At 40.2% G+C, this 26,349-nt stretch overlaps 1 protein-coding gene across 5 annotated transcripts in view; it reads right to left on the bottom strand.

Annotated features, from left to right (window-relative positions):
• The window catches only part of LOC121293544 (endonuclease V-like), a 76,060-nt gene that overhangs the window by 41,379 nt on the left and 8,332 nt on the right, over positions 1-26,349 (bottom strand). For 3 of the 5 annotated variants that reach the window (XR_005946550.1, XR_005946551.1, XM_041216569.1), the window contains exons 3-7: positions 26,014-26,148; positions 22,851-22,890; positions 18,355-18,467; positions 6,535-6,603; positions 5,800-5,928 (exon numbers count right to left, since the gene is read on the bottom strand). Coding sequence is in view for 3 of the 5 variants with exons in the window: in XM_041216569.1 (XP_041072503.1) it covers positions 5,800-5,928; positions 6,535-6,603; positions 18,355-18,467; positions 22,851-22,890; positions 26,014-26,148 (486 nt within the window). In the remaining 2 variants the exon portion in view is untranslated. Of the gene's footprint in view, positions 1-5,799; positions 5,929-6,534; positions 6,604-13,279; positions 13,396-18,354; positions 18,468-22,850; positions 22,891-26,013; positions 26,149-26,349 lie in introns of those variants that run through there. The other 2 variants (XM_041216570.1, XM_041216571.1) reach the window with 2 other exon arrangements.

Here is a 26,349-nt window from a genome sequence, read left to right as displayed (position 1 = left end):
TTCACAAAAATATTTACACCAACTTCTGCATGAAGCCACAATAGTATTGCGCTTTTGAACCAACTTCTAACTATGTCTTACAATACAGCTCAGCAACCTGACACTTAGGTCTTAGCCAAGGTGGCCATTGAGAAAATCCGAATTTTTTCACATGCTAAGAACGAGTGGGAGCTTTTCCAAGAGAGATTTCTATTGAGCGACTGTGGGACATGCCAAAGCAATATTCTGGATTTTTTTTTTGCATTTCGGCTAAGAAACATGGCTGCTCTTCTTAGTTCAAATTAAACAAAACACTGAACCTACCCAGGCTCAGCCTATCTGCTAGAATGGGGCATTGAGGACAGACTCTGCTCTGGCGCTTGGTCTGGCAAAGCAGCTGGCATTCAACCCCCTCACGAATCCCACATGCGCAGGGGTACAATCATGCCTGTCTTTACTCTGGAGACACTGTCAACAATAGTCATGATTCACTGAAAGGGAGTCTTGATGCATCATCGAAGTGGGAGGAAAATTGATGCGGTACTGAAGCAGAGCCTCTGGAGACTTCTGATCCTCTTCATCTCTTTGATTCTGTGCTTAAGGACCAGTGCTTTGTTTTAAGCCATGTATTTTTCAAACATACTTCACATTACCAATAATTTCAAGGAGTCAATTTCTGCTGTCACAAGTACATGGGAAATTAGCACCTTTGAATTTCAAACCATTCTTGCTTTCCCATTAGAGTGCAGGATTCAGTATTTGTGCACAGTAACCACCTAGCCTTTCTGTGCAATTACAAGCAAAACAAATAATAAGTCTAATAAATACTCCACCTACATTGCCATTTATAATTTATGATATCCAATAAGAGCCAAGATTCTAACATCAGTACCACATAGTGCCTATAAGCTGCTAATGATCTCTCCAGGGTAGTTGATGATTGCAGCCAGGAATTGGAAAATGTCCAATTTGAAATTATCTTTTCAATGTATGGATAAAACAATGAAAATTAATTTCTGGTGGGTGTTGATATCAAAGTGTTCTGCCTATTAATGAAAGTTTTTTGAATTGCAGAGTTTTTATTCACAGGGCTAGAAACAGCTGTTTATTATACAGACAGGACACTGAAACAGGTAATGTGCTGAAACCATTCAAAGTATTACTGCAGGCACAATATGTAGAGCTAACAGTGTATTGTTATACAGAATATCAACAAAGGCAGTACCAGTACTTATATTCTCGTCTGAATCCCCCAGAGCAGCAGAATAACATAAGCTTCTTAGCCTGTTTCAGCATTATAAAAATACCCCATTATAAACAGTTACACCTTTTATAAGTAACTCTTTATTGTGATTATGCTGACAGCATACTGCTTCAATATGTTCTTGTAGATAATCCTGCCCCTTTTAACCAAAAGCTGCACTCACTAAGCTGAAGGCTGTTTTAGAAAGACTTTCATTACTTCTTAATTGCTGACTGTAGAAAGGATGCACTATATTCTCCATAGGGACCAAATTTGGCCACAGTGCACTATTTAATTATTCAGAAGAACAGGCCTTTCTGAGCTTCCCAAAAATTCAGATGGGAAAATCCTTTCAATCTTCATCCACTTATTTCACGTCAGAGTTAACTTGCTCCACAGCAGGGAGATAGAAAGTTATTCTTAGTTCATCATCCTGAATACACAATTCCACTTAAAGAATTTATAAGTCTCATAACAGAAGGCAGCAAACAGTACAAACCTTCCATCCACCAAACTTTTTACCCTCATGTTGACCGGTGTCCACAAATACATTTCCCCTTGGTTCTCTCTTAGTACAACCAGCATATTCCTTTTTGAACTGGGTTCCTTCGGTAATGTTTTCAAAATGGTTATCCTCTCAATTAACTGCAGACTTGGTTCCTGCTGATGATTGGGAATCATTTCAATCTGGATTTGAAATCATTAGGACAGGGGCGCAACTCACAGAAACAAAAACAGGAAAGTGCTCCCTTGAGTACCTCTTCTCTACTTTTACACAGAATTTACAACACGAAAATAAGCCAGTTGGCTTAACTGGTCCAATGTTGCTAATGCTCCACACGAGCCTCCTCTCATCTCATTTGGTCACTTTCGTCAGCACAATCTTCTATTCCTTTCTCCTTCATGTGTTTATCTGGCTTCCCCCCCCTTTTACTCCTCCTTTATTTGCCTCTTTTGCAGGAAACTGCAAGTAGCTCAGAAAAGAACTGGAAAAAAAAGTCAGCCCAACTGCAGCAGCCAGATTATAGCACAGCAGGTTCTTGGGACTGGGATAAGCTTGAATGGGGAAATGGAGCAATAGGTGACAGTGACATGTTCCCCTTCTCCAGTGCTCTGTTAATTAAATGACAACATTCTCTCTGACTTCAATCCAGGCTTCTGCTGTTGATTTTAAATCTCATTTTCGAGGTAACTATCCAGTTCGCCATTCCAATTTGATTGAAGTTGGGAGAAAAAGTTGCCATTTAAATATCACAGCAGAGCACGATGAATTCCTATCCGCTATCACTCTGCTCTGACACCACTGTGACTTTCACCTAGTAACTCTCCAGGCTTCAGCCAAGGCTCCTGACATCAGCAGATTAAGATGGCCCTTACTTTTGTCCCCAAACAGGGTGTAAATTTTGTACTTGAGAGTATATGATAGTTCATTTAGAATGCTCACTGCTATGACTCTGGTCCTTTTGCTCTGAATCGTATGTTTTCATCACTTACATGTTCAATCAAGGCTCATGTTTAAAAAAAAAAGCAATTTCCCACCTTGAAATAACTATATAGGTTACTACATATTCTGAAACTATTTTATGTTATTCATTCTTGTTAGGCAAGGGAATCAAAGGTTATTGGGGTTAGATGGGAATGTGGAAATCGAGACATGAGATGATCAGCTGTGATCTTATTGAATGGTGCAGCAGGTTCAAGGGGCTGAATGGTCTACTCTGTTCCCTTTTCTGATGTTCCTATTCATAGGCAGTCCTCCTTTTACACACGGAATGGAAAGGTTCTCTATTGCTTTATACTCAGATGTATCTTTTGGTAATGATTACAATAAACCTATTTCTAGCAGTCAATGTCAAGAGGTAGATATGGCCTATACTGATTAAAACCACTCCCGATCATAGTAGTTTTTGGCTTTGTCCTTTCTTTGTAGTATTCTAGACAATAACTGTAGATCAAACTAACAGCAGTGCTTAAATTATACAGCAGAGACATGCTGTCCAAAAATAATTTATTACTCAATTACGAAATATCAGCACGCAATGCAAGGAGCGCCAGGCAACGACTTTAATGCTTCTCACTTTCATGGATAGAAACAGATTCTCAGTTTAGCTCTAAAAACAAACCTCATTATACAATGGCAGCTGTTAAATTCACATGAAAAATGGCATTTGCTTTTAGCCCAGTCCAGAGCAGCCCCTCCATAAAAGAAACACAACAGAAAGAGATTCGAGCTAAGCACTTGTTTAGCTTAGCTTCTCACACCAATTTCTAGCTGTATTACTGCCTATTCGGTGGCAGGTGCAGTGGTATTTCATACTCCCAGGGACGGAAAATGTTTGGATGAGATGTTTGATCTTCCAACACAGCCAGCTCTCACTATAGCAGAGGAAAGATTAGCTCACTATACCAAAGCTGCTGCTAATTTACTGCTCGAATGTACCAGGAGGCGGGGGGTCGATAGCGAGCGAGGGGAGAATCAGTTGCAAGGAGGGCTGGCAGTATTGCTTTGCTTCCAGCATTCAGGTATCCGTGCCATTTCTGTATTAGAACCTATGAGCTTACTTTGTTTATCCTTAGTTACCCTACCCCTATCTTAATTCGTCTTTTGTTACTTATTTTCCCATAGCTATATGTGCCCTCACTCCTTGAATTTTTTTGTTTCATATTTTTCTCTTAGCCTTCTCTTTATCTTTTCATACCTTTACTTAGCTCATCATATTCCCTTAAGAACCGAAGATAAGAAATAAAAGCAGGAGTATTTTGCCCTTTAAGCCTACTCTGCCATTTAACAGGATTACAACTGGAGTTTTTTCTCAGCCAAACCTTACTGCAGGATCCCCATATCCATTGATTCTCTTAGTACCCAAAAATATAGCAATCTCTGACCTGAATATACTAAAACTGAGCATCCATGGCTCGCTGAGTTAGAGAATTCCAAAGGTTCACCAACCCTTTAAATGAAAAAAAATCTTATCTCAGTCACAAATGGCTGACCCCTAGTTCTGGAGCCTGCAACCAGGGGAAACATCCTCCTGGCATTAACCCTGTGTTATTCAATTATAAAAGCAAAAAACTGCGGATGCTGGAAATCCAAAACAGAAACAAAAATACCTGGAAAAACTCAGCAGGTCTGGCAGCATCTGCAGAGAGGAACACAGTTAACGTTTTGAGTCCGAATGACCCTTCAACAGATTTACTTAGTTCTGTTGAAGGGTCATTCAGACTCGAAACCTTAACTGTGTTCTTCTCTGCAGATGCTGCCAGACCTGCTGAGTTTTTCCAGGTATTTTTGTTTTTGTTCTGTGTTATTCAATGATGCTTTCTGCCCCCTCACCAATTGTTTACATTCATTTTATTTGGTGCAGTAATATTGCCAATAGGAAGATGTGTACGGTGTAGAAATTAAGTAGGCATTAATGTGTCACCACAGTCAATGATGGTTGGCTCGAAGAGAAAGAGAACTTCTGGGTTTGTGAGATGATGAATGCAATCATTTTCATTTTCTCATGCTTGCTTTATATAAAAAAGCCCTTAAAGAGATACTAATGTACAAACATTTAATGGGTACATTTGAAATTTATCTCTGTTTTTTAGCGGAGCCTTTAGCTCATTAAATAAATAGCTTAATGCATCTGATAAAATAATGGAGAGAAGGATTTCAAACATGCACACTTAAATGTTTTGATACTAATGCACCACGGCATAATTTCAGGGACAAGATGAACGACAATCATCCTGTCGTTCTTTCATACAATTATGAATTTGTGATGAAGCCTGGAGTAAGGTAACAAATTTAGTATATTATTACGAAATCCAAATTTTAGAAGTCAATATTTTACTTTAAAGTGGAAACCACTGTACATAAAAAATGAAAACCCACTCCCTGAAACCCAGTGTACAGATCTAAACAGCTCAGCAACGTTATAGGGAAGCTGAGGCATTAAATATACTGTGCTGAATGGAGAAAGATTCATCTCTCTCCTCACCAATGTTGTTGCTCTCAGTCGAGTCTCTACTTGATTGATGTGCCAGTGTCTACGGAGAAGATTCTTTGGTCTACCTGCTTCGCTCAGTTAGTAGCATTCTCACCTCGGGGTAACAAGACATAGCTTCAAGCCACATATGTAATTCTATTTAATTTAAGGTGATACTCCAGTGTAGCACTAAGGGAATGCTGTATTAGGAAAAGGTGATATTCTTTGAATGAGAGGCTAAACCTAAGCCTGTTTTGTGTGGTTCTTTCAGTGCTCTGGTCAATGTACTTCCCTTGACTAATACCATGCAAATAAATTGACAGATCATTCATTTCTTTGCTGTTTTTAGGAGGTTGATGGTTTAGAATGGATGTTACACTGGCTAATGTAACAAATCACTGCACTTTATAAATAATTCATTGCATAAAATGCTTTGAAATGTTTCAACATGACAATCAGATATATAGCTGCAATTTTTCCTTTGTGCAAAATTTATTATCTCAATAATAATAAAGTTAGCGTTATGATATAAAATATAGTAATCTTAGTAATCACAGCATTGCATCTCAATATACAAACCAAGTACGAAACATAAATACATACCTGCCTAATTGGTTCTGGTACTCTGTATTTGCAGCAGGAGTGAGTCAGACGTAAAGCAGTGTCCAGACTAATTCTGTGACCCACAGATACATAAATGGGTTTGGTGCTTTTCTCACAGCTTTTAAGGGCCTGGCACAAGTAAATAAAGATATAAAATTAGAGTAATCCCATTAACCGGATTAAGGACTGAAATACCTAACCTGTACATCTTGCTTTAGTAGTTACTTGATCACTTTTATTTTATTATTATTCTATCTATGGTTTCTGCTAATTGAGGAATGCTGGAAATGTGTTATGTTACAACATGTGTCAAGGAAGAACTTATATTGATACAGCTCCTTCCACAACTCAGGATGTCCCAAAGCACTCTAGAGCCGAGTAAGTACTTTTGAAGTGAAGTCACTGTTGTACTATATGGTTCTGATGAAGTGTCTACATCTGAAATGTTAACTGTTTGTTCTCGCCACAGATGTTGACTGACATGTTGAGTGTTTCTAGCATTTTTAAATTTTTTTTTACATGAATGCTTCTGTTCACTAAAATGCCCTTCCTGAAACATTACCAAGGTGAGTGATTGAGAGTTTCTAAACATTCTGCAATAAATTCTAAAACTACAAATTCCTCTTAAAAGTGACTTTTTCTCTGTTTTACTGAATTTTATTGATGTACATTGAACAAAAAAAGACTTTTAAAACTATTTGCACTGCACAATGCAGCATATAAATATAGACCTACCATGCCTAACACCTTTCCGGAGTTTCCAGTTAGTGAAAACGCATTACCTCCTTTCTGAAGGTCTTTGACCTACAAAACAGCAATATGTTAATAAAAGCAAGTTTTTACAAGAAATATCTTCTATTTCATAATTAGATTACTGACTAATTTAAGCAACAGTGGATAAATTCTCCTCTCATATCACTAATGCCACTGGCTATGGATTTTCTAGTTCATCAATTTATCATTTTCCAGTCTGATACAAAAACAGAATATTTAGTTTTCATTTACTGTTTCAAAATCTGACTGAACGGGTAATTTCCCAGCCCCCAGCCCCCAGCCCCCACACACCCCCCCCCCACCCACCCACCCAAACAACTGTGCTACTAAGTTTCTAAGAGTCCTGTCACATCAAGGCATTTCGTTCATTCATGGGACAGACATAGCAAATTTAGGTCGTTTGACTCAGACACCCCTGGCTCAGAGCCAGAAGCTCCAGGTTTCAGTCCCACTCTGGAATCTGATGGCTGTGGAAGGTGCGTTCATAACATGGCTAAACAGGTTGATTATCAACTGTAAACGCTACTGATATGCCTATGGCAGGTGGTAAGAGCGGAAGCCTCTCCTGGTCAGCCAAAACCATGTGGTAGCTGCAGCATAACAGCTTCCCCATGTTAAAAGGCTCCATGTAGTTCTTCCCACAAGATGCACTCTGTGACAGTCATCCTCCTTGCTTCAAGGGACTATCAGAGAAAAAGGGACGTTGCAGGCAAGGCCAACATTTATTGCCCATCCTTAATTGCCCTCGAGAAGGTGATGGTGAGCCACCTTTTTCAACCAATGCAGTCCATGTGGGTTAATAGTTTTGACACAACTGAACAGTTTATCAAAACTGAACAATATGAAAACATCAGTGAACATTCCCACTTCTGACCTTATGAAGGAGCAAAGGTCATTGGCGAAGTTACTGAAGATGATTGGGCCTAGGTCATTACCTGCAGCAATGACCTGGAACTTAGACCACTGGCCTCCAACTATCACAACCATCATCATTTGTGCTAAGTGAGACTCTAGCCAGTGGAGAGATTTTCCCTTGGTTTCCACTGACTTCAATTTTACTAGGGTTCCATGTTGCAACACTGGCTGAAATGCTGCCATGATGTCAAGGGAAGTCACTCTCATCTCCCCTCTGGAGTTCAGCTCTTTTATCCATGCATGAACTTAAGTTATAATGAGGTCTGGAGCTGACTAATCTTGACAGGGCTCAAACTGAGCATCGGTGAGCAGATCGCCGGTAAGTATATTTCAATGGATAGCACTGTCAACCACGCTTTCGTCACTTTGCTCAGGATTGAGCAAAGCTTGGGGCACAATGGGTTAAATTGGATTTGTCCTGCTTTTTGTGGATTGGACATAGCTGGGCAATTTTCCACATTGTTGGGTAGATACCAGTGTTGTGGTTGTACTGGAAACCAAAACTGGTTAGGGGCCTGGCTAGTTTGGAGCACAAGTTTTCAGTAATACTGCAGGATGTTGTTGGGGTCCATAACCTTTGCTCTATCCAGTGTGCTCAGCTATTTCTTAATAAGTTATGAAGTGAATCAAATTAGCTGAAGTCTATCATCTGTGATGGTGGGAACTTCAAGAGAAGGCTCATACAGATCATCCACATGGCACTTCTGGCTGAAGATGATTGCAAGTGCTTCATCCTTGTCCTTTGCACTAATGTGCAAGACTCCCCGATCATTGAGGATGGGGATGTTTGTGGAGCCTCCTCCTCTGTTGTTTATTCAGTTGTTTAATTGTCCACCAGCTTTCATGAGTGGATGCAGCAGGACTGCAAAACTTTGATCTGATCCACTGGTTGTGGGATTGCTTAGCACTGCTTATTGTGTGCTATTTCCACTGTCTGGCATGCATGTTGCTCTTTGCTGCAGCTTCACCTCATTTTTAGGTATGCCTGTTGCTGCTCCTGGCATGCTCCTCCTTTGGAGGCACCACAGCAAAGATTCGCTGGATTGGCTCATGGAATAAGAGGGTTGTCCTCCAACGAAACGTTACCAAGGTGTGGTCTAATGGGTTTTGTGTAGCTGCAGGATAGCTTCTATGCCCTTGTATTCTATTCCTCTAGATATAAAGATCAGCATTTCATTATTTTGATTAATTTCAGAACCTGTTAATACTATTTTAATGATCTACGTACTCAGACCTCCGTGTATCTTTGGACGTCCACTGTTACTAGATTTTCACCATTTAGAAGGTACTCTGTTCGCTCCTTTCTGGGTCCAAAGTGGATAACCTCACGTTTGCCCTCAATGAAATCCATTTGTTACAGTTTTTCCCATTTACTTAATCTATCAATACCCTTTTGTAATTTTTACGCTTCTATCTATACTGCCAATGCTACTTTGTGTCATCGGCAAATCTGCCTGATCTGTTCAGAATCTAATCCATTTAGCACGTCTGTAGTGCCACACAACACTTGGGAGAGATTGTGGAATGGTTATTCCTTCAAATACTGTCAGGGACAGATGCATCTGTGACCAGTAGATTGGTGAGGACGAGATTAAGTAAGCTTCGCCCTTGTCTTAGTTCTCCTACCCCCTGCAACAAGCAGATATGCCCTTCAGGACTTGGCCAGCTTGGTGCTGCTGAGTCACTCTTGGTGATGGACATTGAAGTACCCCAGCCACAGTACATTCTGTGCTCTTGCTAGCCTCAAGTGTCTCTTCCAAATGGTGCTCAACATGGAGGAGTGCTGATTCATCATCTGAGATGGTGCAGTAAGTGGTAATCAGAAGTTTCCTCACCTATGATTGACCTGATGCCATGAGACTATTGAGTCTGGAGTCAATGTTGAGGGCTCCCAGGGTCACTAACTCCCAACTGTGTACCACTGTGCTGCCACCTCTGATGGGTCTGTCCTGCTGGTGGGTTGCAGTTTGTTACAAATGAATGTCTTGCTAGCCATTTCAAAGGGCAGTTAAGAGTCAACCACATTTCTGTGGGTCTGGAGTTATACAAGGGCCACATTAGGTAAGGACAGCAGATATCCTTCCCTAAAGGATATTAGTGAACCAGATGGGTTTTTACAACAAACTACTAGTTTCATGATCAGCATTATTATTAGTAATACTATTGACAGTAATTCCAAATTTATTTAATTAGTTGAATTTAAATTCCTCAACTGTTTTGGTAGGATTTGAGTTCATGATTAGTCCAGGTCTCTGGATTGCTGGTTCAGTAACATTAATACAAGGCTACCATTTCAGGTCTGGCTTTAAACCAGAGGAGAAAACCAATTAGGATTGGTGGGGAAGGCTCACCTTCAAGCTAGAATTGCGGGGAGGGAAGCAATCCTCATGAGGTGTAATAACTCTGAATCTCCAACAAATGGCTTAGTCAAACATGGCCCAGGTAAAGAAAACGTAAAAGTACAAGTAATTTTTCAAAGAGAAAAAACAAACTATTTGTCCCTTGGTGTCTGTCAATGCTGGTCTTCCACTACTCAGTTGATAGGTACATAGAAGACAGCTAGGTTGAATGAGTGACCTGGTGACTCTACTGCTAAGCTACCCATTACAATCCATTGTTGCCCTTGGCGACCAACCCAATTAAGACCAGGAAAGAACTAAGCGATAAAAACAAAAAACTGCGGAGTGAAGGGCCACACTGCTGGAGGAAGGCCACATTGATTAAGGGATGGGGAGAAGGCGTTGACGCTTTTCAAAAAAAAGTATATGGGGGACCTGAAAGGACAATGAAACTTACTCCTTTGCTACTCCATTAGTTTTTTAGTACCTGTCACCACACAGCAACACACTGTATGTTAAGCTGCAAACTGCACGAACAAAATGCTCCTGCTTCCCTCCCCCATGGCCATTGTGGCAATTCTAGCTTGAAGGTGAGCCAACCCCACCCATCCTAACTGGTATTCTCCTTTGATCTAAAGACAGATCCGAACTGGTAATTTAGTGTTAATGTTACTAGACTAGCAATCCAGAGACTTGGACTAATCATGAGTTCAAATCCCACAACAGTTGAGGAGTTTAAATTGAGTTAATGTAAGGTGATGGAAACAGATTCAATTGTAGCCTTCAAAAAGGAAATTAGATAAATTGAAGAGGAAAAAATTGCTGGGATATGGGGGAATGGGACTAATTGGATTGCTATTGGAAAGAGCTGGCACAGACTCAATGGGCTGAATGTGCTGTATTAGTCTATTCTGTAATTCTAAGATGAGACAAATATGTTCTATGTGCAGGCAGGAGCATGGGAAGAAAGGAAAATGTGGAAAAGTATATTGTTGTGCCTCTATGATTGTCCACTTGACAAATATGTATTTTTTCATTCACCTGGACTTAGACTGATTATTAGGCAGGTATGTGGCTTTGGACAACTGATACTGGTTGAGATGGCTGCTAAATTTTTAAAACTTTCTTTCCCTGTAACTTGTTTTTCTTTCCATTTCCCTTGCCGTAATAATGTTTCTGAAGGAAGATTTTACTAAAGGGTGACAGTAAATTTATGAACAATCATGATTTTGCAATCAACAGCACACAGATATTGCTGCTCCTCAACAAAGACTAAATTAAACAATCCTGCCAACAGGCTTGTAAAGAAACTCATTACTGGACAAAACACAGGAAATAAAACATAAGGTCTTATTACAAAGTGACTTGAGGATGAGAACTGGCAAGTACTTTGTAAATCCTGGTCATTTAAAGCATATGTACTTTTCCCTTTCTATTTACATTTATCTATTTTATTTAGCCGAAGGTGTCATAGCAAAAATTCTCTCAGATCTTCTTATCACTATCTCCTACTTATCCAGCCTGAGCACCAGCTTACTTCATTCATAAAGATCCCCGTCCAACGGTAAAAGAGTTTAGAAAAATTGGCCTCACAGCACAATGTAGAGGCTGTTATCCTCCTGCAAGGACAGGAGAATTACCAAATCCCTTTCCAAAAGAGACAGAGCTGTAACTTTTCTATGGTTCTAATCCAGGTGACAAGAGACCAGTTAATTTAACATTTGTGGCAGGAAAAAAAGTGGAAACTTTAATTAAAGGTTAAATGACTAAGTATCTAACAGAAGTGAAAATAATTCAAAACATGGTTTTCAGAAAGGAAGATTGTGCTTGACAAGCCTACCTAAAGTTCTGTGAGGTGGCAGCAGATATTGTGGATGGGGAAATACATTGGATGTCGTTTTTAATGGACATTCAGAAAGCCTTTGCCAAATTACTGCATAGAAAACTATTGGTGACAATTAAGGGGTATAGAATTAGGGGACAATAAAAACTGGTTAGAAGTGAGGAAACAGAGAGAAGTCAATGGCAGTTTCTCATAGGAACAAAGGATGGAAGTGGCTATTGATGTTCAACAAGGTTCTGTTCTGGGATAACGTCTGTCAACTGTGTACATCAATAATTTTGGCCCATGACTAGAGGGAGTGGTGTCCAATTTGTAGGTGATACTAAAACAGAAGGGCTAGGTTCTGATATCCAGAAGAAAGGGGATCACATAACATAGCGGAATGGGCAAAAATACCAACAAATGAGCGATGTTTCTGAGGCTGTGGAATGCGTCACGTAAGTTAGTGATTAAAGCAGAAACCATGTCAATACTGAACAGTAGGATAGATATGTAGCTGAAGCACAGGTGGTTGAAATAAAGGGAATAAGGGGATATGGTAACAGCACGGGCACATGGGATTAAGACTCCTGCTTGTGTGAAGGCTAAGCACCAACACGGGCTGATTGGACCAAATGGCCTGTTTCTGTGTTGTCATGTCTAAGCACCTCAGGTTATTAATATTCTAAACCAGCATTTAACTAATTTTGATTCATGCCAATAAAGAAAAAGAAAAGAAACTGGAAGTTCAATACTTCAAATAAATAAGTAATGTGCCTCGGCACGTTATATAATGCACTTCACTCTGAAGAAAGCTGCGTAGTGTAGGAGCTACAGGTGGCACGGTGTGTTGGTAACTGTAGACAGGCACAAATTAGGCCTACAATCTTGGTAACAATTTGTAAATCGTTCTGTTAATATATCCATTAGAACGCAAATTTGGTAGAAGTTAAAAGAGAGAACAAAGCTCAGCAGCATAGCTTAAATTTAATTGCATGCTTTTCAAGTTTATCTTTTGGAAACTTTTCTTTCCTCCTCCTCACTCTAGCTTGTCCCATACTGTTAAGGTTACACCTATATGGGGAGGCAGCCACATGAAGACCAATATAATGGTGCACCCTTGAGAGATTTTTGAACTTAACCATTAATTTGCAATATGCGACTTTGTCAAAAGCATTTTGAAACATTAACTTGCATCCATTAAACTTCTCTTGTCCTTCATGGCAGAAATACCTTAAATTAATTCCAGGAAGTTGGATAACCCAGAACACTCCTTCCTGAGTCTATCACTTGCCCAGAGTTAAATTCAGGCCTCACGTTTGGTTACTTTATCAAAAACAGATTTCTCACATCGTCCTCCACTGGTATTTTATTGATGCCTCCAACTGATGAGAAAATGACTTGTTTTTAGTTTCCAGTTATGTCTCTTCACACTGATTTACTGAGTTATATTTGCCACTTGCCAACGGATCTCTCCTAAATCTAGTGGTTTAAAAAATGCCAGTTTAAGCCTCCCTTACTGCTAACCCCAAATCTTTAAAACTCACTGGTATAGATGGTTGTTAAGAACATTAAAACTAGTTAGAATAGTATCTGCATCATCCAATCAATACCAAGCTTCACCTTGCAACCTTTGGCAATCTGATCTCAGACTTAAGTACATCTGCACCCTTTTCCTCCTGACAGGAACGCAAAGTCATTTTTAACAACAGAAAGTGCCCGGCAACTCAGCAGACCCGGCAACACCTGTGGAGAGAGAAACAGAGTTAGTGTTTCGAGTCCAATATGACTCTTCTTCGCAAATTGGACTCAAGGCATTAATTCTGTTTCTCTCTCCACATACGCTACCAGACGTGTTGAGGTTTTACAGTGCTGTGTGTTTTCATTGCAGATCTCCAACATCTGCAGTATTTTGCTTTAAATCATTAACATCATTGCCCTTATCCCTTCACCTCAGTGACCAGCAATAGTGTTTTCTTTAAATGGTCCATTTTTTAATGCTTTGTCAACAGCATACAGTGGTGGTCTCTGTGCCATTCCTTGAATGGCTGGATAGAGGACCCTTTCCCTGCGCTAACATTGGCAGTCAAAGGCTGGTGAATAGAGCTCTGCTCACTCAGCAATGTAAGTAGGCAATACTGCTGAACTGTGGGCTCACAGCACTATTGATTAGATATATTCTTCATACAGCACTGGCTGGTGAAGTTTTCTCCTGTGTTGTCATAAGAAATGTACAAATGAATAGGTGTAAGACACAAAAGCAAAATATTGCAGGTGCTGGAAATCTGGAAAAAAAACAGTAAATGCTGGAAATACACAGCGGGACAGATAGCATCTATGGAGAGAGGAACTGCTAACATTTCAGGCTGTTGACTTTTCACCAGAGCCATCAGAAGTGAGACATACTCTCTTCCTGAGAAAAAACACTTTTATTCTAAGCATCCTATTCAAGTTAAACATAAGCTTTTGTCGAGTTCCAACGTTGTATTTTACCAATCAGTTCAAACTTTGATGTTGCCAAATTATTGCCTGAAAAGTTGAAGAAAAAGCTTCTACATTAACCATGTTGGCTTAAAGTTAATCTACACGATAATAGAATTCAAATGTAACCTATTGGACAATAGCATTTTGATAAAGCATTGGGCTATGGGCCCTGACATAATCCCAGCTGCAGTATTGAAGACTTGAATTCCGAACTAGCTGCAGCCTTAGCTCAAACAATTCCAGTAGAGCTAACCACAGGCATCTATCTACCTGACAACATGAAAAATTGCCCAGGTCTGACATGTCCATAAAAAAAAACAGGAGAAATCAACTCTGGCCAATTATCACCCTATTAGTCTATTCTCAATCATCAGTAAAGTGATGGAAGGTGTTTTTGACAGTGTGATCAAGCGTCATTTATTCAATAACAACCTGCTCACCAATGCTTAATTTGAGTTCCACCAACGCCACCCAGCTCAGACCTCATTACAGCTTGGTCTAAACATGGACAAAAGAGCTGAATTCCAGAGGAGGTGAAAGTAACTGGCCTTGACACCAAGGCAGCAATTGACCAAGTGTTTTTTTTTTTAATTATTCTTTCACAGGATGTGGACATCACTGGCTAGGCCAGAATTTATTGCCCATCCCTAATTGTCCTTGAGAAGCTGGTGGTGAGCCAGCTTCTGGAACCACTGAAGTCCAGGTGGTATAGGTACACACACAGTGCTGTTAGGGAGGGAGTTCCAGGACTTTGATCCAACGACAGTGAAGGAACGGTAATATATTTCCAAATCAAGATGGTGTGTGGCTTGGAGGGGAGCTTGCAGGTACAGGTTTTCTCATGCATCTGCTGTCCTTGTCCTTCTAGGTGATAGAGGTTGCAGGTTTGGAAGATGGAATCAAGGAGCCCAGCAAAATCAAAGTTGGAAAACTCTCCACTAGTTGGAGTCATACCTGACACAAAGGAAGATGGTGTGATTGTTGGAGGGCAGTCATCTCAGTTCCAGGACACTGCTACAGGGGTTCCTCAGGGTAGTGTCCTCGGCCCAACCAGCTTTAGCTGCTTCATCAATTAACTCACCTCCATCATAAAAGGATTTTCAATGATGATTTCACAGTGTTTAATACCATTCACAGCTCCTCAAATACTGAAGCAGCCTGTGCTCATATGCAGCAGGACCTGAACAACATTCAGACTTGGGCTTATGAGTGGCAAGTAATATTCGTGCTACATAAGTGTCAGGCAAAGACCATCTTCAATAAGAGAGCGTATCCAATAATATTCCCTTGACATTCATTACCATTACCATCACTGAATCCCCCACCATCAATATCCGGGTTTTCCCATTTATCAGAAAATTAAGTGGATCAGTCATAAAAGTGGCTACCTGAGCAGATTAGAGGCTGGGAATCTTGCAGCATGTAACTCACCATCTGACTCTTCAAAGCCTGTTCACCATCAACATGGCACAAGTCAGGAATGTGATGGGATACTCCCCACTTGCCTGGATAAGTACAGCTCCAACAACACTCAAGCTCAACACCATCCAGGACAAAGCAGCCCACTTGCTTGGCACCCCATCCATCAACCTAAACATTCACTCTCTCCACCATCGGTGCACAGGGCCAGCAGTGTGCACCATCTGTAAGATGCACTGCAGCAACTTGCCAAATCTTCTTCGGCAGCACCTTCCAAACCCACGACCTTTATCATACAGAAGAACAAGGGCAGCAGACGCATGGAATGACCACCACTTGCAAGATCCCCTCCAAGTCACAAAATATCCTGACTTGGAACTATATCACTGGTCCCTCACCCATGCTAGGTCAAAAATGTGGAACTCCCTCCCTAACAGCACAGAAGGTGCTCCTACACCACAACGACTGCAGCTGTTCAAGAAAGTGGCTAACCACCACTTTCTCAAGTGCAATTATGGATGGGCAATAAATGCTAACCTTGCCAGTGATGCTCACATCCCAGAACAAATAAAAAAAAAAACACTTGGCTGAGCGGAAACATTGTCATCTCTGAAAACTCAGAAGTTGTGGGTTCAAGCCCTAATCCTGAGACTCAAGCACATAATCTTGGCTATCACTTCAGTACAGTACTGAGGGAGTGCAGCACCTTTGGAGATGCTGTCTTTTGGTTGAGATGTTAAGCCAAGGACTCGTTTGCCCTCCTAGGTGGATATAAAAGATCGCATGGCTCCTTTCAAAGGTCAGTATTGAGTTGTTCTGGTGTTCTGGCCAACAAATACACTAAGACAAAGAACTTGGTGATTTATCTCACTGCTGTTTGTACGATTTGGGTGTAAACTGAATCATTGGCTGTGTCACGCTTTGAAACATACTGAGGTCATGAAAGATGCTGCATAAATGTAAGCCCTTTCATACTTTAAAAATTTAGGAAAACTCTTCAAAGTTGCTCAATAGCTTTTCCACATTTAACGTTTGTTCCTTTTCTTTACTTCTCTATTTCACTTGTTTTCATAATTGTTCCAAATTTGCTTTCCAGAATCTTTACAGTTTTAAATGATTTTTGATTGACCCTCATACTACCCCTTACATAATCACATTGCCTTGTCAAATGCTTTGGCATTGGATGTTTTTTGAATGGAATTTTTTCAACACATCCCGCTTTTCCATTATGATTGTTCCCTGCACTCGAGATCGCTTAGATACTCCCTAGCTTCAATCTTTTATTTTTCACCATGCTTTTACACATTATCTATGATTAACTCTACAATACCTGCCAAAGTACATCTGAAAGCAAACCAATCCTACCCTCAGGAACAGGAGGATTTCCTCATTCATTCCACTGGTGTTATTCTAGTCATTCTGAAGGTAAGCAAAATGTTGGTGACTGATGGGCTGTTTTTTTTCTTAAGTCTGCCGTTTATTTGTAATAATATTTCTTGGTGTAGTTTATTCTGCTGTCCGGGATATCTGTAATGTCTTTTATAACTTCAATCCAAATCGTTTCCAATACGTCTTCCAAAGCACACAGAGGTGGTTTAACTTTTACACCGAGCGGAAAACAGGCGTTAATGGATTGGCCGCTTATTTTCATTTCCATTGGTGGCGAGAGGGAAAATTCAGTCCACAGATACTTTCTACTGACACTCAGAACCATTGTTGCTTTATTGTGCACATCCTCCCTGCTAAGATGAGCTAATGTAACATTTATAATGAAATAAAAATAAATAATTTAATAGTTTTAAGTTCATACTGTGCAGATATTCTTACCAACAGGGTCCTGTATCCTATCCTAGATCTGCTTCTGGCTTTCAGCTGTCTTTACATGTGACTGACTAGATCTCATCAGGTTTTATTACTCCATTTACCGAACAGATGGAGAGCTGAGCTCCTTTTCTAGGACAATTCTAATGCAGTCCCAACTTACTTCAGCAGAAAGTTCAATGGCCATTGTGGCCCATTGTCTTTTTGAACGTACTTGCCAACTTTGAACGCTTGAAACTGCTCAAATTCATTTCACATAGGATAATGGTAACTTGCTGAGATCGTCAACACAGTTTATTAATCTGGGCTGGATTTGAACTCTGATCCAACGGGTTAAAGGGCATTGTGTAAATCTGCTGCAACATCTAACTTTACATTCAAAATAGACCTAATATAGCACTGTGATTTAAATAGGAAAAATTAAAATATATGTTCCTATTTGCTTATGGGTTCGACTTGGAGATGCCGGCCGATGACACACTCATAGCCTGATGTAAGGAAAAAACAAGCTTTATTTTTGCACAGCAACCAATGCAAAATTTTGAAACAAGGTATTTAGCAGTAGGAACTGAGAAAATGGCAGGCTCAGCCGCTGCAGCTGAGTAATTTGGATCATATGTGACATGTATTTGGGGAGTTTGTAGACCACAGGCGTGGCATAAAGAACATTAGAAGATTTCCTCATTCATTATATTCACAGAATAAACTGTAAAACTGCAACATGATTATGTTATTAATGTTTGTGCTGAAATCCTTCTTTCAGTATTTGGATTTATTGTACCTTATGGGTATTAATGCTGTCACCCTTTCTAAGGAACTACTTCCTTTTGCATTGCTTTTGTGACTATAAAAAATGCTAGAGTCAGATTGAATTCAAATTGAAATTCCTGTATGGATGGTTTTAGGGTATCTAACTTCAATGGTATGTGACATTTCAATGTAGCTAAACTCCTTGGTGCATGGTGCATTGTTCTTTCATACCTTTTCCTTCAGCAGATTCTTTTCTTCCAGACCATCCACATACAGGAGATTCTTGGCAACCCCAACACATGGCAAATCTGTGAGGACACCTAAGTGGCATGCCACACCAAACTCTGTTATTCAAAAAATCACAAAGTGGTAATAAATACTCATGTGAAATACTGTCTGCGAGTATCTAAGCACTATCTTTTTCATTTGTGCATTACACTAAGACATTACACAAGGTATTCATTATCACAGGATAACACAGCAGAGGAAGGCCATTTGGTCCATCACGTCTGTACTTGCTCTTTCAAAGACTTATTACAATCAGTCCCATTCCCCTATCCTTCCATCCCTGCAATTTTTTTCTCCTTCGAGCATTCCCTTTTGGAAGTTATTGTTGAATCTGCTTCCACCACCCTTTCAGACACAACAGAACATAACAATTCATTGCATAAAAAGATTTGCCTCATCTTGACTATGGTTCTTTTGCCAATTATCTTAAATTTGTGTCTTTTGGTTAATGATTCTTCTGCCACTAGAAAGAGTTATTTATTCCATATTTATTCCAGCAAAACATTTCAAGATTTTGAACACCTCCATTAAATAATTTCTTTACTTTCACTGCTCTAAGAACAACAACTCCAGCTTCTCTAGTCTATCCAGGTAACTGAAATACTTCAAACCAGGCATCACAATGGTAAATTTCCTCAGCACCCTCTTTAAGACCTAGACATTCTACCTAAAGTATAGTGTCTATAATTGGACACAATAGTCCAGCCAGGAGCCTAACTAATGATTTATAAAGTACACTAAATCTCTGTTCATAAAGCCAAAGGTTCCTATGCTTTTTTAACACACTTCTGAACTTGCCCTGTCACCTTCAAAGATTTATGTACATCTAGGTGTCTCTGTTCCTGCGCTCCTTTTAAAATTGTTTACTTTGTTTCATTTTATTCTTTCTACCAAGATGCATCATTTCACAATTCTCTGCGTTAAACTGCATCAACAAACTACAAATGTATTAAAAGGCCAGTGAAATCACATCACTATAAGTCCTGACAGAAACGATCAGGTGATTCGCACGGGGTGAACTGCAATAGCAAACGGAAGGTGGGTCAACTCGATTTGTGTGTAAATGGAGTCACTGTGGCCCAAAACATATGACTGGAGGTTGAGTCACTGTGGCCTTCTGCTCGTAGCCAAACTTCCATTCTTACAAGAAACTGAGAAGGATTCTGACTTTTACAATTATAGGTCAGCACAGAAGGAAACTCTGAGGGGTGCTGCTTTTCTTTTCAAAGAACTCTCTCATTTTATGTGTTGCAAAAAATATCTTGGATCTTTTAAAGAAACAGATCAATGTTATCAGTTCCGTGGAGTTCCACCTTCCAAAATTGTGGTTTCCCAGGAACAGGTGGCTTTGAATTGGCTCCATAACGTCAGAGGGGATGTCACCAGAACAGCCTCATCGTATGCCTAACATGTGTGGTGATACAAAGCCTACATCTGAAAAAAAAATCTTAAATGTTAAAAACAAAAACTATTCCAAACAAAAAATATTTTCACTACTTTCCTTCTGCTTTAAACAGGGAAAACTATACCAGTAGAAAAAAAGACTTCCCCTTACATTTTTTAATTTTGCAAAATAAAGCAAGGACCCCCAAACATTCAGGTTCAACTTCTTGTACCCAGTTCCATTTTGAAATGAATTTCGCCCTTTGTAAAGTCTCTTCCTCACATACATCATTCTCTGATGACAATGGCAGACTGGTAACCATCTCCCGGTACTTGTGTCAATGCTTTACTGAGGCACAAGGTGGTGAGAATGAGTCAGGATTTCTGCCTTCTCTTTAAATGAGGAAACTTTTGTAGTCTTCATCCTACACGTTCTAGCGGAGATTGTTGTGTGAGGAATTAGTACACAGGCTTCTCCTTCTCTCATTTTAACTCTTATTTTTATGCATTTACAAAAAAAAACTTTTGAAGAAAAAAAACTTTCGAAGAACCCGAAGGTATTTTGGAAAATCCATTTAAAAAAAAAACTAAAACAACATGCCGATGCCAAAATCTCATTGTACAATAAAAAATACGATAGGATGGAATTTTGTCACCAATGAGGAAATCCTGGCATTGGAATGCAAAGCGGATAGCATGGTTGCGCGGCGGAAGAGGAAAGGGAATTTTATCAGACCGTTAACTGATGGTTGACAAGTGTGGGAGCTGACGAATAACAGGGCGCAGGTACTATATTTGAAGTCGGGGTGGGGGGGGGGAAACGCTTTACTGTAAGGCAGCACCAGCAGAGGTGACAGAGACCTGTCAACTTTTATCCCTACCAAAGTGCTTGCCAAGTTTGCCTAGCCTCCATCTTATCACTTCTGCGCTTTATATGCAGTCTCACCCTCTCTGTACTACAACAGCGCTGTTCGTGATGGCTGCCAACAGTGGCCTGCCCACAGAGCTCCCACCTTCTTATAGACGGTGAGGCTCTGAAGCTCCGTCCTTCACTCGTGACCCTGGGAAAATGCCCGTTAATTGGCTCCTTAACTGGCTCAATTGCCTGCCTGCTGATAAGCACAGTCCCTGTGCAACCCAGACATCTCTGGGGAAACTTCCACAGTGGTTGGAACATGTCAGGCTTCCATCACCATCATGCTGACTCACCTGCCTCCCAGTTCATCACTGAGTGAGAGAGAAAATTTTGCCCGAGGCGCAAACATCAAAACAACTGAAGCCACTTTTGCTTTTTCTTAGTGTGAATTTTTTAAAAAAAAAACCTGTCTGTAATGCCTCAAAATGAATGAATTCCCATTACATTCACACACATTTTTCACACGTCAATCGTTGGAAGATTTGGGTTGGAGATAGTTGTTGTGAAGTCGATGCTGTTGCGACGATAAAGGCAAGGAGTGCCATTGCTTTTATTTATCGTTCTAGTGTAACCCAACCAATTACAGGCAAGTAATACCTTCTTAAAGCATTACAAGTGTAACTGGAGTGTCTCTTGGGAAAACACAAACATCTCACTTGGCTCAACGTTAGTTGAAAGGGGAAGATTCAGCGAATGGCATTTTCGTTTCAATTCAGTAAATTGATTAGGCTGGTCAAGGCTTTCCTACCCAATTCTGCATTTTCATGCCATAATTTTATATTTGGGGTCCTACAACAATCCAGGAGCCCAATTTGCACATTTAAGGAACCTAACACGTGCTTCAGATGGGCACACTGAACTAAAAATTGCCTGAGGCAATAAATTCATGTGCACACTTGTGGTCCAGATTGGGTGTGACAGATTCGGAACCCTCGCATCCATTTTAAGGGAGACCTCACATCAATTTTAAGGGTGCATAATGGGCTGCCATAAGTTAAATTTCTCCTGAGTCTATTTATAGGACGTAACAATAAATTTCTCACATGTTCAATAAAACTATTTTAAGTAACTGAGGTTAATCTTTGTATTAAGGTTTTCACTTGTTGTGACTGGCGAGCACCTTTTTTTTTCAACCTTTATCAATCTTCCTCATCCCCACACACAATGTTTGCTTCATTGTTGTTTGGTTATTTTTTGCTTTGCTATTCGCCATACTTGTGAAAATCCTTTCAATTTTCTCTTCAATCATATTCTCACAAAAATGTAATTGACAGTTTCTCTTCCACCTCACTATAAATCTTTAAAGATGACAGTAATTCTCATTTCGAACCCATCAGTCCCAATTCCCACTGGTCTCCAATTTGAGTACTAGGGGTCAACTCTATCATTTGTAACTCAACAGTTCACTACCGTAACTCCTTAAAGATGTGGAACTACAGCTAATAAGGTGCGACATGCTAATTCAATGTGCTTTTCTGGAACTGCCTTGATACTCTTTCTGGAAGGAGAACTACATAGTTGACTCATGGGAGATTAGCCTGGAAGTGAGATTAGTCTCTGCACTATAAGCATTGATTTTTCCCATTTTCTGCCTCCCTCCAGTCTGAGCCTCAGAATTAGTCAGGGAAGCATTGTCTGTATCTGACTTAAAGCCATATGGGGGTGCTGCTGCAAAACACAAGTGGAATTTCTGGGATCTCAGAGAAAGACTGCTGTAAACAACAGAAACTGAGCTTGAGGCTCTGGAGTATCAGTGAGCAACATCATGGGAGATCTACTAATTACTGTTCTGAAATAAGGACTGATTAAAGACACTGAAACAGATTGATGAGTTCCAACATGTAGGGGCTAATAGAAACATATTTGCAAGCTTGGCAGAAAATATTAGTTTTTAAATTAATGAGATAACACCTCATATTTTACAGATATGTGAATGCGACATTCACACAGGCTCCAACATGTTCATTTTTGAACAAAACCCACTGTCAGTGTGAGAAAAATTTTAGTGATGAAATTTGTTTAAAATCTGCATAATGGTCAAATCATTAATGTGGTAAGGTTAATGTTCAGGTGGATGGACATACAATATAAATGATGTGTAAATAACTTAATACATATTCACAAAAAGTGGGCTCCTTACCTCGGTGATGCAAGATTCCATTTCCATCTGCAAAAATAACCTGAATATGAATAAATAATGTTAATTAAACAGATTGACATGGCACTGCTGCAATGTTATATTAAATGCCATAAAAATCTACAAGAGGTAAGCTTGCAAACTTCAGACCTGTGAGCTTAAATAAGTTTAACTGGAATTTATGTTACACATTTAAGCCCTTTTTAAACAGTTCATTACTCTCTCTGGATCAAATTCTTTTAAGGAAGAATGTTCCTATTATTTTTGTTACAATTTGATCGCATGAAATCTTCATGCCTTTTAACACTATATATGTAATAATAATGATTTTTCCTGCGATACATACTATGAAAAGTGATGTGGTAATACAGCAGGCCTTCTCACAAGGTTCAGTACACTGTCAGTCCTATGTCATACAATCAATAATAGCCTTCTGTCACGTCATTACTTTCATCTTCAAACAGCATCATAAAACATTCACATCAAACAAATAGACTGTTGGACGACCCCACGTCACCAAGAAAATGAATTTCAACCAAAAATTCACTATCTCACACATTTGTTATAAAAAAAATGACAGATACCTCCAGGTGACTTTAAGGCACTAATCCAATTTCAGGTTTCCAATGACATTCATAAACTACTCAAGCTTTCCTCCTATATTTTATCACTTTATGTTAACCCTTCAATTCCTTTACCATCTTTGGATTCATTTTCCATTATTTCCTACCAACCTTTCCCATTGGTAAATGTTCACCTTGCAGAGCTTCACAGGGCAAGCTGTTCTTTTTAGTTTGCTTGCAAGTGACTGTTTTATTCATTTAGAAGGATTCTGGTTTAATCTGTTGACTCCAGGTCTATTTCCAGTCTAAGTTAACACACTAGAACCCTTTATCAGTGAGGACTCAGAGCACTTACTGTGCATGCCCTAGATGCACAGATTAACTAAAAGACTATTTAAAAAATGATCCAGGTAGTATTGCCATTGACAGAGGACACTGAAAAAACCCATGCTGCTAAAATACAGTTTGCAACAAATGACACACTTCTATGAGCTTGAATTTGTTCTAGAAATTTCCAAACCTAATTCTAATTATTATGTAATATGTAATACATGCTGTCATATGTAATTCTGATTTTTGGAAGGATGATTTAGAATTAATAGATTCATGAAATTGACAGAGAAAAAATGAGTTTCCTGAATAGCTCAGAATTAGCATTTTGAATTGAATTAAGAAAAGGAGGATTAGTGATTATTCCAAATGTTTAAGGATTTAGGGATCACTGAAGTGAAATAAATACAAATTTTTTTGTTTTGAAAATTCTGACTTGTGGTTACTACTTCACAAAGCATTGAACCCAGTCGTCTTAAAAATTACATGATAAAGCTTCATTATCCTGGAAATGGAGATATAATGGTAATGACATCAATTCCAGACATTTTCTGGAGTTTGACTCATTCCTTATGTTATGAAGAAAGGTTGAACAGCTTGAGCCTATACCCACTGGAGGGTAAGAAAAATGAGAGGTGATCTTATTGAAGCATATAAGATCCTGAGGAGATTTGATAGGGCAGATACCAGGAGGATGCTTCCACTTGTGGGAGACACTAGAACCAAGGGACATAATTTAAGAATAAGAGATTTACTATTTAAGACAGAGATGAGGAGAATATTTTTTCTCAAGGTCTCTTTGGAATTCTCTTCCCCAGAAAGTAGTGGAGGTCATTGAACTTATTCAAGATAGAGTTAGACAGGTTTTTGACAGACAAGGGAGTTAAGGTTACAGCGGGCAGATGACAAAGTGGAATTGAGACCACAACCAGCCATGATCTTACTGAATGACAGAACAGATTCAAAGGGCTGAATGGCCTACTTCTGCTCCTAAGTCCTATGTTCCTATGTAATTTATTGGCCAAATTTTTGGACATGGGGAGTGACCTCAGGCTTAATTTAGGTCACTGATGGTTGTCAGGACCCTGAGGAAGTCCTGACATGTGCACATCTGCAGTCCTTATGGTTACATTTCTGATTGCTGGTTTTAGACTGTCCAGTTTGCTCAGTGAGTCCAATGACAGTGTGATCGGACAAGCAGAACCACAAAGACATAGGGTGTTTGCACTATACTTACCCTGGTTTTTACACAGATTTTTTTTTTAGCTGGTATAAAACCAGTGTAACTCTAAATAAGTCAAAGCACAACAGCACCCCAGCAATCCCCCCACCCCGGGCAACATTCACCCCTGCCAACAGTACTCAGCACCACACCACCCCAGCAATGTTCACCCCCCTCCCGGCAATGTAGACTCCCAGCAATGCTCCAAAGTTCACCCCCTCCCCCGACAACGTTTCTGGGAGCAAACAGAACATTCACTGGCCCCCCAAACCCCCCAGAGAGTGCTCACCCCCTCCCACACCCCTCTCCTGGCTCACCTTTCCGAATCCCTGGCTCCTGCCCGGCTGATGTCCGAAGACTCAGCATTTTCAGAATTGGGGTTGTGGGGGTGGGGTGGTGGGGTGAACATTTTTGTGGGGTAAGGGGGATGAACATTGTTAGGGGGATGAGGGAAAGGGATGAAAACTATTGAGGTATGAAGGAGTGGAGTGAACACTGTTGGGGGAATGAACATTATTGGGGTATGAGGGAAGGGTTGAACACTGTCGGGGGAGTGGGGGGAGGAAGCAGGGTGATCACTGTTGCAAGGTGGTGGGGGGGAGAGAACATTGTCGGGGGTGGGGCATGAACACCGTCGGAGGGTTAACATTATTGGGTGGGGTGAACACTGTGGGAGAATGAACGTCGTCAAGGGAGTGAGGGAGAGGGGGTGAACACTGTCAGGGGTGGACACTGTTGGGGGACAAGGAGGTGGGGAGCGACGGGTGGTTAGCGCTGTCAGTGAGGGGAGGCTGAGCAGTATTGGGGTTGACGGATCCATTTAAAACAATGTAAGCCAACAGACCTCAAGGGACGTGTCTTCAGTTCATGATGAGAAAAGCGAGCATGGCTGCGCTGAAATTATGCTCGACAATTTGCCTCCTAACTGTTCGCCCTGGCATTGGAAAGTGCCAAGGCCCCAGCATAAAATGGTAGATGGGCATATTAAACAGCTGTCGGCCACGATATCTGGGCCATTCGCACATCTGTAAGGATGCTCTCTTGTTTTTACCTGAGGGACAAGACTGGGGTCCTTGACTTGTAGTCTACTCAAAGCTTCTTCCAGGGATGGTGTCTCCCGAAATGCCAGAAATCCTGGGATATAAGGAGTATTCAGACAAATCATCTTGCATTCCTCATAGACAACCTGAGTAAATTTTTTTAAAAAAATGGAAATCGCAATTATGAGTACTGAATTTAGGAACTGGTGCAACACCCGCTTCAGTTTATTTCACAATGCACACATTACCATAGTCTTACATAGATAGGTATAAAATATGGAAAGCAGAAAACCTATTGAAAATGTGAGGGTCTGTATGCAGCAAATGGTGGCCAGCCCTGTTAATTC

The sequence above is a fragment of the Carcharodon carcharias genome, chromosome 22 (assembly GCF_017639515.1).
Source record: "Carcharodon carcharias isolate sCarCar2 chromosome 22, sCarCar2.pri, whole genome shotgun sequence".
In the NCBI taxonomy this organism is placed as follows: Eukaryota; Metazoa; Chordata; class Chondrichthyes; order Lamniformes; family Lamnidae; genus Carcharodon; species Carcharodon carcharias.
Note: the sequence above shows the minus strand (reverse complement) of the source record. Positions and strands in the feature narration are given on the sequence as shown.